This window comes from Cyrtonyx montezumae, unplaced genomic scaffold, assembly GCF_038088225.1.
Source record: "Cyrtonyx montezumae isolate F1298 unplaced genomic scaffold, pur_monq_1.0 scaffold_19, whole genome shotgun sequence".
Taxonomy (NCBI): domain Eukaryota; kingdom Metazoa; phylum Chordata; class Aves; order Galliformes; family Odontophoridae; genus Cyrtonyx; species Cyrtonyx montezumae.
In genome coordinates this window covers 9608955-9622772 of record NW_027071925.1, presented here as the reverse complement: position 1 = coordinate 9622772, position 13818 = coordinate 9608955, and the positions used below count along the sequence as shown (strand labels likewise).

General features: G+C 42.1%; 2 protein-coding genes across 2 annotated transcripts in view; both read left to right on the top strand.

Moving 5' to 3' along the window:
• GRB2 (growth factor receptor bound protein 2) overlaps positions 1–6356 on the top strand; it is a 37831-nt gene extending 31475 nt beyond the window's left edge. The window contains exons 3-5 of the mRNA XM_065735566.1: positions 1030–1152; positions 3324–3492; positions 4127–6356. Of these exons, the coding sequence (XP_065591638.1) occupies positions 1030–1152; positions 3324–3492; positions 4127–4312 (478 nt within the window). The 3' untranslated portion in view covers positions 4313–6356. The remainder of the gene's footprint in view (positions 1–1029; positions 1153–3323; positions 3493–4126) is intronic.
• A 1491-nt stretch (positions 6357–7847) lies between these two features.
• SLC25A19 (solute carrier family 25 member 19) lies at positions 7848–13585 on the top strand. The gene is made up of 6 exons (XM_065735555.1): positions 7848–7974; positions 8452–8607; positions 9407–9577; positions 10559–10742; positions 11316–11446; positions 12651–13585. The coding sequence occupies exons 1-6, from the start codon at positions 7849–7851 to the stop codon at positions 12849–12851; spliced, it is 969 nt and encodes a 322-aa protein (XP_065591627.1). The 5' UTR covers position 7848; the 3' UTR covers positions 12852–13585.
• The last annotated feature ends 233 nt before the right edge of the window (positions 13586–13818 follow it).

The window sequence follows — 13818 nt, the reverse complement described above, 5'->3', positions numbered from 1 at the left end:
GTGAAACAAATGCTTTTGCATCATACTCTTCTCTCATGTAACTAGTGATAGGACTAGAAGGAATGGCCTCAAGTTGTACCAGGAGAGATTAAGACTGGATGTTCATAAAAACTACTTTTTGAAGAGAGTGGTCAGGAGCTGGAACGGGCTGCCCAGCATGGTGGTGGAGTCACCAACCCTGGAAAGATGTTCAAGGAATGTTTAGATGCCTTGAGGGACATGGCTTAGAGAGAACTGTTGGTGACTGTGGATGGTTGGACTGGGTGGTCTTGGAGGTCTTTTCTAACCTTGGTGATTCTATGATTCTAGAGAGAAGTATTGATTAACGATGAACGCGTGGGCTTTGTCATACCTAAATCAGTGGCATCGTACAGTTCTGTCGATTACAATTTTGCATGCTTGTGTATGGACACTGAGACATTATCTCCTGGTAGTAATGTTAGGAGTTGAGTTTCTAGCCTGAGCTGGGTGTTTAGTGCTTGTCCTTAGGCTATTGGGCCTGGTTACTGGGTAACCAATGCAGACAGGTAGCAGACGTTATAACTTTGTCCTAGACTGTAGCTAGTTCCCAGTGTGATCTTAGTCACACAAAGTAGGACTTTGCTGTGAAGCAGCTGTGCGTGTTAGGTTTTTGTGATGTTGCATATGTTAAACATTATATATGGGTAGAGTATGGTGCGAAATTGATAATAACACACTATATTTTGAGCAGTCTGTCTTTTTTTTCCTTCTGAAAAAATGTCCTTTAATTTAAGAATTTCCCTCATCACATTTCTGCTTCCCTAACTGAGATGAGATAGGGCTAGTGTGAGCTTACGCTCATTAAGTCATGGTAGCTTCATTGCTAGGACAAAAAATGAAAAGCTGCATAGTTCTGTAGCCTGTAGTAGATTAGCAATGAGGTCAGTACTGTTCAGAAATTTCTGCTAAGGATCATTTCACCTCTGTATATCTGCATTGGGCTCTTCCATGAGACAGTTCAATTTCTTAACTTTCTCTGTTATTTTCTTTTCCTTGCTTACTCCACAGATGGTTTTTTGGAAAGATTCCCCGAGCAAAGGCTGAAGAGATGTTAGGCAAACAGAGACACGATGGTGCCTTCCTTATCAGGGAGAGTGAGAGTGCTCCTGGGGACTTCTCTCTCTCAGTCAAGTAAGTAGTGCCCAGAAGCAATTGCGTGGTAATCAGGACGCACTTGATGCTCATTTCAACTCATGGATAAGTGATCCTCAGTGCTGAGGAGCAGCAACAGTCCAGATAGCATGCCTATTCTTCCAGTGATATGTGATTTTGTCCTTACTGAAGTGGAAGTATAAATATGCTCTGTTTTTGTAATGACCCCATGTGGCTGACCAGGTGGCATGTTGCCATCTGATTTAGGTGTTTTCAGGCACTATTTGTTTATTTGTTTGTGGATCCCATTCCTCCTCCTTACAACTATGAAGTGCCCAGTGTGTACATGTCCTCTTCTATCCTCCTTTGTTCCTATTCCATAGTACAAATTGTTACTCTGTCTTCTGTCTTTAGGTAGTACTCTTTGAAATATTTTTCATGACTGCTTGGCGCTTGCTTTGGGGATATTCATGTTACATAGCTCTGGGACATGGAGCTATGAAAACAGAGTTCTTTTCCATCTCTCAAATGTATTCCACATTCACAAAGAGACTCAGTCTAGTAACAATGAAGTAGGAACAGTTCTCATCCTAGTATAACCTTTCTAAAAGTGCTGGCTCTTAATCAGCAGCAATTCTTGGTAGTTAGCGTGTGGGCCATGTCTATCTCACAGCTCTATATAAGTCACTATAAGTAGAAGTATTAGAAACTTGGAAGAAAATAGGACGTAAGTTAACATATGAAGGAGGGAATTCTGTCCTCAGCAGCTGATTTTTGTCTTTCTTAACTTTCTGTAATCTTCCCCTTTCCTTCCAGAAATGAACGGGATTTTCTGTAGAATCTTGTGTTGATTATTCATGCACAGTTGTTGTCTGCTGTATTTTCTGCTCATCTTGAGGCTGTACCCAAATTTTGTCATCTTGTACACCAGCCTTGAGTCATGCCAACAAATTGAATTAAAGCCACTTGTTTTAGAGAGGTGTTTATATTTCTGTTGGGTACAATAATCTGAGCTGGAATACTAGATATGAATGGTAGCTTCATTGCTGAAATTGCATTTCTTCATAAGACCTAAGGTTTTAACTGTGTAATTCTGCCTGTCTTGTTAGCTTAGCATTGCCACCTGGTGGTAATAGGTCTCTTGCTTTTTTCTGGTGGATTAATTTGGAAAACGCTTTCCTCTTCTCACCCCTAAACAGCAATTTGCAGGATTTGAAATGATGAGAATCTCTCAGGTTGAAGAGGAGACAGCAGAGGAGAATACTCATTGATTATGTTATCTTTATAGCCAAGACAGTGTCTGCACTTTAAAATGAGGTGTAGAAGCTCCTCATGCCAAGCGGGGAATATACTCCCAGCCTATTTTCAATGTTTTTCTTTTAGACTAAAGTAAAAATACTGTTTTGCAGAACAGCCTTTTTCCAAAGTCGAGGCTAGCTGCCAAAAGAGACAATCCTGCCGTACTTGTGATAGTTCCTTTCCTAGCAGTTTTCCTACGTGGGACTGGTGCTTGTGTATTGAAGTAGTACGGTGTGAGGGAGGGATGGAGATTATGCAAAGTACAAGTCCATAGCAAGAGCAGTGCGAACCTAAACTGGCTTCAGTTGTTTCCTGTGTCTGAAAAGCTAAACTAAAGCATGTCTAGTGTTCAACTTCAAAATCTTGTATTTGGGCATGTGGAATGGGTGTGTGCTATGGTGCAACCACCGTAATGTGACCTCACGCTGCACATGTGGTCCATGGCCTTTGTCTAGGTATTCGGTGCAACTCTGCATACAGGAATCAAAATGTACACGTATTTGATGCTAGCATTGTAGTGATACAGTCTAAAACAATTGACATCTTTCATGAAACCTTGAGGGAGTGTTGTGACACCAGAAATCCTTGGCTATAATGCCTCAAGCTTCTGCAGCTTCAGAGTGGTTTGAAAAACTGATTTTAAACTGAAATTCTGATGTTAAGAAGAGTGCCATGTGGAGCTTACAGATTTTTTTCAAAATGAATTCAGTATCTGAATTCTGTCTCTGATTACTGATTTATGTAGTATGCAATTGCCAGATATCATCTTCACAGCAACCAGTTGATACCTGCATTATCATTGTCACCAACTACGTCCTGAATGACCTTTTTGTTTTAAAGTCTGACAGTCCTAGGAGAGTGCTCAGTGACTAAGTGTGTTCTTTTCTGTATTGTTTGCTCCTTCCTCCCAGGTTTGGAAACGATGTGCAGCACTTCAAGGTGCTTAGAGATGGGGCTGGCAAGTATTTCCTCTGGGTGGTGAAGTTCAATTCTTTGAACGAGCTGGTAGATTATCACAGATCCACATCTGTCTCCAGGAACCAGCAAATATTTCTACGGGATATTGAACAGGTGCCACAGGTAAGAGAGCAGTTTCCTCAGAGCATACTTAAACTATTGCAACTGTGGTTTGAACTGGGATTGCATCTCAGGGTATATGAATGGGGATGGAAAAAAATTAACATCTCTTTCTTCCTCTGCTTGGGGAGCTTCAAGGTGTCAGTGGCAGCTGATGAGCAATTGCTTGTGTGTCACTTCTTATATACATTCACACACACGCACACATATATATACTATTTATTTATATGTGTGTATATATAGACATCAACTGTTATTCTTTTTCATTATCTCTATCTTAGTAATCAGTTTTATCTCAACCCATGAGTTCTACTTTGTCATTTTTTACTGATTCTTTCTGCATCCCACTGGGGAGTGGAGGAGCAAGCAAATGACTGTGTGATGCTTTGCCACTTGCTGGGTTAAACTGTAGCACTTGTTTTTTGTTGTTTTTTTTCTTTCCCTAAGGCCTTCTGTAGACCATGCTTTCCTTTTAAATCATCGTGCTACAGATGATGAAGGCTGGCTTTCAGGGAAATGAAACAACCCAAATGTTCAGTGTTAAGATCTGGTATAAGTTGAAATCCTGCTTAAGGAAGCAAATGTCTTGAGTGCTGAAGATTTTCTCATTCCATGCATCTTTTTTCTTTATTTTCAGCAACCAACGTACGTTCAGGCTTTGTTTGATTTTGATCCCCAGGAAGAAGGAGAGCTGGGTTTCCGCCGCGGAGACTTTATCCAAGTCCTTGACAATTCTGACCCCAACTGGTGGAAGGGAGCCTGCCACGGACAGACGGGCATGTTTCCACGCAACTATGTGACCCCAGTGAACCGGAACATCTAGAGATAAATATTAGTGATTATTTAAAGAAACAAGAGAAACAGTAAATACACATACAGAGCCTAACTGCAGCCAGTGACCTAAAATCACACGGTGATAAAACCTGAGTCACCTTTCACCATGAGGTGGTCCTCCTTCACAGTGTGGAACTTCAGGGGCTGGGGGGGTGGGGGGTGGGAAGAATTCAACTTACACACCAAAAGTTATCAATTAAAAAAAAAAGTGAGAAAAAATGAAAGTAACAAATTTCCTCAGCTGCTCCTGTGTTTACCTCCTTTCATTTACTACTTTTTTTCTCCCTCCTCCTCTGTCTGGGCATGAAGTTTTAATGCCATTTAAAATCCTAGCCAGTCAGTTAAAGGAAAAGGGAGAAACTCTGCTGGTATTTTCTCTCTACAACTGGTTCATTTGACATGAAGGGACATGAGAGAAGAACCAAATCCACAGTCCTGCCTTTAAAGAAAAAAAAAAAAAACAGTCTCTGCTCTTGCCTTGAACATTCAGCTCTTCTTGCCTGGGAAAGATGAGGTATTGCTCTAATTTTTGTCTCTTCTCCTTTGTCACTTTTGAAGCTCAGCAGCTTACAAGCTGGGGAAGGGAAAGAAGGATTGTGTGACTATTTGTTTGTTTGAGTCACAGAGCTGCTTTCAGAAACTCCAAATTACAACTGAAGTCTGTTATTGCTGTGCTGACAGCATTTTTGTTTTTTCTTAAATGTGTACGGTTGAGCACATTCTGTAATTTTTTCCATAGTGCCTTTCCCTTGTTTCTTTTTTATTTTTAAGTTAAAAGGACAGTCCAGAGCTTTTCAGAGGGCTTTTTTCTGCCTACATGTAAATAAATACTTTTGGTTAAAAGGTGTAAAGGAGGGTGGCTTTATCAATGGATATCTGAGAAAAATCTACAGAGAGAGCTTTGTTCTGAAGATTTGACTTGCTCTTTGACTTTCCTTGTTACAGGAGAAAGAAAAAAAAAAAAAAAGGCATTCATTGGCAGCTTAGGCTGCTCAGATATGGGAAGCTGAAACCAGAAGCCTCGAAAGATTTAAGAGAAAGGGGAAAGATATGACCAGGGAAAATGAGGAAGAATATTTGGGGGAGGGAGGGTTAAGGGGGGGATTTGATAAAGAGTAGCCCTGAGATGTCCTACAAAATGTACATTCCGTTGGTGGAAAAATTTATAATGCAGAAAAACTTCAAGAAACAGTGCTTGAAAACATTTTATGCTGTAGTGAATGTTTCTATGTAATGCATGTAATCAGCCTGTCTCTTTTGCCTGGATAGGGAGTATTTGCAGTCGTGTTGCTCTTGAAAAGTGGGGCTGGCATCACTGTTCTCCAGTTTCTCCTCCCTCCTCAGGTCAGTGTTACTGTTAGACTCCCCATTCACAGCAGGCTGTGTGATGACTGTAATCCCCACCCCTTCTCATAATGGCCTTTATTGTGGCCATTGCTTTTCCACCAGAGCAGTGTGACATTAAATTGGATAGAAAGAAATCAAACTGTATTGCTCTCTGTGCCAATCTTCAGTTGCATTATTTTTCCTTTTGAGAGCCATTTGGCTGGATCCTTTCACTCCAACAACAAATCCAAAAACTGCAGTGGAGAGCTCCTCCTGCACTGCCTAAGTACAGGCAGTCTTTTGTTGGAGGGTGCCTTTTTTGTACTAAATGTTACAAATGTTTTATTCCTGAAACAAACTCTGCCTTACACTTTGATTTTCCAGCAGATGAAAGAGAGAGCTATCCTGTAGAGCATTACTTTCTCCCCCTCTCCTTGCTAGCTGTCACTCACTTTCTTCCTTCTTTTTGTAAAATGATTGGAAAAAGAATCTATGGCATTCTACACCTGGACCATTTGATTGTTTCCTTATTTTGGAATTGGTGTATATCATGCAACCTTGCAGACATATGTCTTGTGTGTGTATATATATATTAAAAAAAAATCAGTGTTTAAATAAAAAAGGCCTATGTACTTAATCCTTTAACTCTGCAGCAGCGTTTGGTAGATAGTAATTAACTGTGAATAATAAATATACATTGAATTCTTCTCTTGAGCATCTGTCTGTTATTTCATCTGACCAGAATACAGCTGACGAAGCTAATTTGTAATTGCTCAGACTTAGTAGCATCACGATTGGTTCTCAGCATGGTTAGCTAAATTAATTTCTCTGTCAGTCTAAGTCAGCCAAGAGCCATGCTGTTTACACTATTGCAAACAGCAAAGAAAGGGGAGGGAATGCATTGATTCACAAACAGATAGGGAAAAAATGCATCTGTTAGCAGAATTTGGGGGCTGACACTTAATGTTTCTTTTTTATTTTTTATTTTTTTAGCTCTTTTCCTAACCAGAGGAGCGTCCCTGTGGTGCTGACCAATGTAGGAAGGAGGCAGTAATGGAGAGTGATATACTAGATATTTCTGGAGCATCTCACTGAAGGACAGAGGGAAAGATGAGCTGTTAGAATAGCAGCTACAGCTCAGACTGCCACAGGAAGGTTAGCTGTGCTTGGTCAGTGCCTTACAGATCATTTTTAATTTTCTCTTGTTGAATGGAAATGATCGTTCTAATGAGGTGCGCAGTGTTACCTTTCAACAACTGCTGCTCTGGATCTGCATCTCCTCTCAGCTCTGTGCTCAGATAGTGCCTCTGATCTAGGCACTGGATTCTAAAATACAAAAGGAGAACGTCCACTCACAAAATTGTTTTTTTAACAATTCCTCTTACTAATGCTCAAATGCATACACTGTCAGGATGTACCACTGACTCAGAAATGCCAGTGTACTCCATTATTAGGTCTATATTTTTCTATTTGAACCAATGAAGACGATATTTAAGTAATATACTGCATGGGTTGTACCTTTGCCACTTTTATTTTACAGCACTGTATCAGGATGCATTGTTCAAAACTGTGTTTATTCATACCGGACCTCCAGTGAGAAGTTGAGCAAAGCTTTCTTCTGCTTTAATGAGGAAAGAAAAATGTTTGTTGCCACTGTGATTGTGTGTAAGACTACGGAAGAGGTATTTTCCAGCTCGGCTGTCCCAGATGCCAGAAGTGCTGTCAGAGTGCAGAAACCCTAAATCCCAGCTGCCTCCATCCTCAGCCCCCGCGCTGCCGCTGTGCTCTCGTTGCCCGCTCTCCGTTCCCGCCGCTCTGGAACCGGAGCGGAGCGCGGTGCGGGGGCGCCGCTCCTTCCGGCGGCGCTGGGGGCGCTGCGGGACTACAACTCCCAGCGTGGCCTGCGGCGCGCAGGCGCAGTACGGCGGCAGCGCGGCCCGCGGCTGGAGGCGGCCGGGACCCGAGCGCTGCTCCGGTGTGTGTTACAGAGCCCGTGGGGCGTGGAGAGGCTGTTTTGGGACGAGGGAGATCTCCTGCGGCCCCCGGCCGGCGGAGAGGGGGTGGTGGCGGTGAGGATGTGGGGCTCTTGGCCCTCGGTGTGAGGTATGGTTTTGGTGTAGGAGTAGGGGACCTGGGGCCACAGAGCCCCGGTTTGGGAAAGCGGAGCTCATACTGACGCTGCAGTAATAGCAGGCAGGCATGGTCGGCTATGACCCAGAGGCCAAGTGTGTCTCCACGGTGGAAGCAGCTGCAGCAGGATCAGCATCGGGCTTCGTCACTCGGGTCCTGATCAGCCCTTTGGATGTCATCAAGATCCGCTTTCAGGTACCTGACTCGCTCGGGGGCACAACTGTCACAGAGCAGAGCTCCCTCTGTCCCAGGTGAACAGGTCACCTGGGCATCCAGTGCATGATAAATCTGCTGGCAGGTTTCACCGATGTGGACACAGTTCAAGGCAGAAGGAGTGACCTGAGGCCACTGCTTCTGTTTGTGTTACTTGTATGCTTGAATGGCATCTTCTGTTTTTCATAGTTTATTCTCCTTCCCTCATTTTCTAAACAATCTCTAACACTTGAATTTCTCTATCATCCTTTCTGGTTACTTCGACATGGCATGCGTATCCTTATTCTTCAGAGTCCTCTATAAACAATATCCCAGACAATTGTACGTGTGATTCTGAGGGAATGCAGAATGCCTTCAGTCAGCTTTGGTTGGCCACTGGACTTGTGAATTTCTGCATGGGATACTTGAACCTCATTGAAACATGATGTGGAATTGAAAATATTTTCTGTTTTCCTTCAGCTTCAGATTGAGCAGCTCTCTTCCAAAACTCCAGGGGCTAAATATCACAGCATCTTGCAAGCTATACGGCGCATCTTCCAGGAAGAGGGCACGCTGGCCTTCTGGAAGGGTCACATTCCTGCACAGTTCCTTTCGGTTGGCTATGGAGCTGTACAGGTAAGATGACAATAGATAGGACCAGTGTTTGTGTAGACACAGTTTTTGTCTTCAGGCTGACAGAATAAGCGAATGCAGAAAGGTCCACGTTAACATGGGACTGATTCAAAGTAGCTCTGGTCTGAAATAGTCATTATAGTTAGATAATGTTCGTGTCCTGTTGCTAAGTTAATATTTCTGAGCTTCCTGAATGCAGTTGAATTCTGCTTGGCCAGCATGGAGCATAGCAAAAACAAACTCAGTTCCCTATCAGATCCCTGGTGTCACAGACAAGTCCTACTTGTTCCTGATGCTTGTCTTAACTATTTATATAAGCCAAGCATGTCTATTTTTTTTCTTTGATTCATGTTTTCCTAGAAAGCTCTAAGGGAAATGAAGTCAGCGAGGGTGATGGCAACATTTTGTACAGCATTGCTATGTTTAGTTTATAAGTATTGTCAACATATTTTATGATCGCTAGTTGGAAAAGTAACGGACAGCATGTATATAATGTCGTAAATAATGTTCAGTATATCCAGAGAGCATAAAGATATGTTTTTTGCAGTACTAAATGCAAGATGTACCAGAAATATCAGAGATCAGGCTACCCCTAGCATTCTTCAGGCTGCTCAGTGATTTTTATAAGGCATTCTTTGGGCACATGCTCCAGCAGGTTGCAAACTGACTAACTTTTGGAGGATAGAAAGAAGAGTTGGTTATAAGCTGTGGGTGGAGCTCTTAATAAAATGAAAGAAGAGCAGGAAATCTGTGTCAGTGATAAGAAATGACTCCTTAACCTGTGCATGTTTGTTTCTGTAAGTTCATGGCATTTGAAAGCTTGACCAAACTGGTGCACAATGTCACCTCATACAACGCCCGCAATTCCTTTGTGCACTTCGCCTGTGGTGGACTGGCAGCTTGCACAGCCACGGTTGCAGTTCAGCCTGTTGACACACTGCGTACCCGTTTTGCTGCTCAGGGTGAGCCTAAGGTATGGTTAAGGATTTTATGTTTGGAATTACAAGCCATAACAGTAGCAATATTTCATTTGTGTGAATACAGGAAGCTTGAAAAATATGTAACAGTCTGTGCTAACAGTGGGTTAGCATAAAGGAGCAGGTGCTGTTACTGGGCAGTGTTTGCGCTGTGGCCTGGGTATCCTCCATACTGTTGACATAGCTTTCTTAATTATATTTTGCTGGTCCTGGTTTTGTTTGACTTCTGACAGGTGATCCAGAAGGGTAAAGTTGTCCTTACAAGGTTAACTCCATTTTCATTTTGTCAATTGGCAAGTGAGACAATAGCCCTTAGTCTGCTGTACATTACGTGTTTGAAACTGTCAACCTACATGGAGTGAAGTTTAGATGACGATGAGGATGATACTTGAACCCTTTTACCTACGTTTCTTAATCTTACTTATGCAAGAATTGATCTCTGTGCTCATTAGGTTTGTAGCAACAAGACACATGTGAGTTTGTGTCAGAACCATTTCTGGTTTTCACTTTTTGCTTGCAGTAGAATCACGATATGTATTAACTAAATTATGTTGCAGGAGCAAGCAGTGCTGTTAAATAGCAAATTAAATAATTACATCAATGCTTCAAGTGGTCTCAATCCACAGCTCAGTTCTGTGCCTCATTTGTTTCCCTCAGAAGCACAGCTTGGATGTAGGATGCAATGCTAGCCCAGGCTCTAGTGCAGACCTAACAATCTGTTCATTCAATTAGTCTCTTGTGGATCAGGCATAGGTTTAAATTGTCAGCTTACTTTTAAGAGTCATAAGGGTTTAGCTGAGAATACTGCATGAAGATGTACAGAATTACTTTGTTCGTTGCTCCATGCTGAATATCGGTCAGTTGTATTTTAGGCAGAGGGAAATTCTTATCCTCTTTACCAAGAAGTATCCTGACCTTTGGTTTTGCTGTTTCTAAGCCTCTTTCACTAGCAAGTCATTGTCTTCTGTGTTGCCTAGGTCTATCACAACCTTCACCATGCTGTGGTGACCATGTACCAGACAGAAGGGCTTCGGACTTTCTATAGAGGTCTGACCCCTACAATCATTGCTGTCTTCCCATATGCTGGTTTCCAGTTCTCCTTCTACAACATCCTGCAACAATTTTCAGAACGGTTGATTCCAGATGAAGGAAAAGAAGGAGGTAGGCACTTAGGACAGTTAAATATGTGATGTTAAAAGAAAGTGATGGTGAATATTTTGGGAAACTGACATAAGCTCATTTTTAATTCCTATCAACTTTTTCTATGCAACCTATTAAAAGCATCTAAATTCTCCATCTCTCATTCGTAACCCTGCAGGGATACTCCAAACATAAGTGGAATGAAGATTTCAAGCATTTCATGTTTTGGATTAGTTGTGAAGGAAGTATAGCTAGATGGGAAAGTGAAGTGTCAACAGCCCAAGGTGCTTTTCCTTGAGCTGGTGACCGTTTCTTTTGTGCATTGCCACTTGGCAGGTCAAAGTCATAATAAATTAGTGTAATCAGTCAAGGTGAGCTGTTATACTCTAGCTCCAATGTGAGCCCATTGTGGAAGAATACAGATTGAGGTTCCGTAGTCCAAACTGTGCAGAAAAGCATAACTTCATAGAGTCTTTCTGGCCTTCCTTCTTTTAAAAACTGCTTTTGATTTACTTTTAGAAACTTTTCAATCTGAAATCACTGCTAATCTTCTTTTCTACCTCTCTGCTATCTTTTCCTCTTTGTGCTTCTCAGGTAATGTTAAAAACCTTGTTTGTGGCAGTTGTGCTGGAATCATCAGTAAAACCCTCACTTACCCTCTTGACCTGATCAAAAAACGACTGCAAGTGGGTGGCTTTGAGCGTGCCCGAGCAGCCTTTGGGCAGGTAGGAAATGTTTGAATTCTTTGTTTTTCATAGATCTGGATTCACATCAAGAGAGTCCAGAGCCCAGTCATCACTAGAGTGCATTCGTTAGAAGTACTTGTTGTCTTTGCATATCAATTGGAAACTTCTAGGAAGCTTCTGCAAGCTAAGCATTGTTCTCACTTAATAATGGGAATAACTGCTTGAATAAATTGGATTGTTTATGACATGGTCCAGTATACCTCTGCTCTGCCTTGTCATCCATCTTCATCAGCTAGGCTGTCTTGGAGGATGAGTTAGGCAGACAAAGAGGTTTCCGTTTCTTTTATTCTTCTCCTTGGTGCCTGTTTTCATGATTCAGAACCAAATAGCTGGCAGAGGATTATGCTAGCTCTATGCGGGGATCACCTGTCTCTCAGGATCATTTTCTGAAATTAATGTTTTGCTGCAAGGAATGGGAACAGAATATTCAGCATACATCTTATGTACCAGAATGTCTGAAATTCAAAGCAAATTAAATACTTCTGGTGTTCCTAAACACCATTCATTGTACCTGGAAATACACTTAAAGGCAAATACAGATCTTTCAAGGAGCTCTCTCTGTTTTTGCCTGAAAAGTAGCTGTTTTCTTTTTTCCTTCAAATTCTCTGAATCTGAAAGACAAAAAAAACCTCTTGAAATCTTAACTTATTACACTGGATGCATCTTTTCTTCCAGTGAGGTACAGTGTCTGTTCCTAGCATTGATGTGTTATGATGTTGAACCTTCCTTCACAGTATGACATGATGGCATGCAGATAGCTAATTTATAAATGTCTAAGTGCTGTAGCTGTGTTTTCCTTCTATCAGAGAACTGAGAAGTTGTCCCTTCTTAGAAAGTGAAGGAGATGGAAACCAATAGCAGCACGATCTGAAATAAGTGCTTCGCAAACTCACAACAGAAGTTAACACATGCCATTGTAGCATAAAGATTTTATGGACTTTTAGTTAGAACAATCTATTGTTGATGCAAAATTTGCCATTGTTGATGTAAAATATATACTTTCCCTTTACTGACACTCTTAACAAACTGACTCCCTGAAACTTTCAGTTACTGATAAAAGAAGAAAAGCATCTCTGGGCTGCATGTCTAGATTATGTTTCTGTGGTATATTCTGGGACTTTCTGTGTTCTTTTCCAGGTAGGGTGTCTTGGATTTCTTTAACCTTGTTGCCAATCTTTCCCAGGTGCGGATATACAGGGGTCTGCTGGACTGCATAAGGCAGATCATGCAAGAGGAGGGCCTGGGTGGATTCTTTAAGGGCCTTTCACCCAGCTTGCTGAAGGCTGCTGTCTCTACTGGTCTCATCTTCTTTACATACGAGCTGTTCTGCAGCCTGCTGTGTGCCCTGAAGAATGTTGACAGCCCTAAGAGGAAGAAAGGCTGAAAGGGAGCACGTGTTTCAGCTACCTGTTGCTCCCCTGCAGGAGGGAAGCTGAAGGCTTTGCTCTGTCTTTGTCATATTGGAAATGTCAGAGCTCCCAGAACTCCAATAGCCCATAGGAAATGTGCCCTGGGTCCAAGCAGGAGATGAAGGTGACTGCAATTCTGCTAAATGGCACTGAACTGCTTTACTGGAAGCTGTAGTGAGCACTTCTTTGTTCTGTCTCCCCTAATATCAATATGTGCTTAGTGAGGAGAGGAACCAAGCATACAGCTAACTACCTAGCAGAGACTGCTCTAAGAAGACACTGGGTAAACTGGGTGAATGCCTGTGCTTGCCCTGGATCACAGAGAGGGGTCCTGGGTAGCTAGTGCTGCCTCACCAACATAATGCCTCTTCTTATCACTGCGTTTGCACAACTTTATTTTCTTCCTTATGGCCTGTGGTTCACAGCATATTCTTTTCTCTGTGTTGCACTGGTAGCTCTGTACTACAGTTGAAAAGACAGCAAAAACCAATTCAGCACACACAGACATTCGGTTTTCATTTTCTTTGATGCCAGTTGTTCTTGGTTATGGCTCGCTCACTGTGCAAGTCATAAACACAGCATCTTTTACTGGATCATGCAAACTCAAGCTTGTTCTTCCTTTAACTCTGGTCAGCTTGACTGAATCTTAAGAGCCAGCTTCTCTTCTGGCATGTCTTATCTCTCAGGATTTTGCATTGCCTTGGTTGTGCTTTTTTACAAATAAAATCAGAGCAGGTGAAGAATCCTACTCTGTGAGGTTTCCGCGCACAAACCCAACTCTTACCACGTTTTTTGTTTCCCTGCTGCAGTGCAGTGAGTCAGCGAATGCTGAGTAGATTTAATTTAGACTATGTTGGAACAATGAAGGAAAGTCCTGTGGAAACTACTGAAGTCTTTTTTTAAAAACAGTTTCCTGTGGCATTTTTACAGTACTCAGGATGT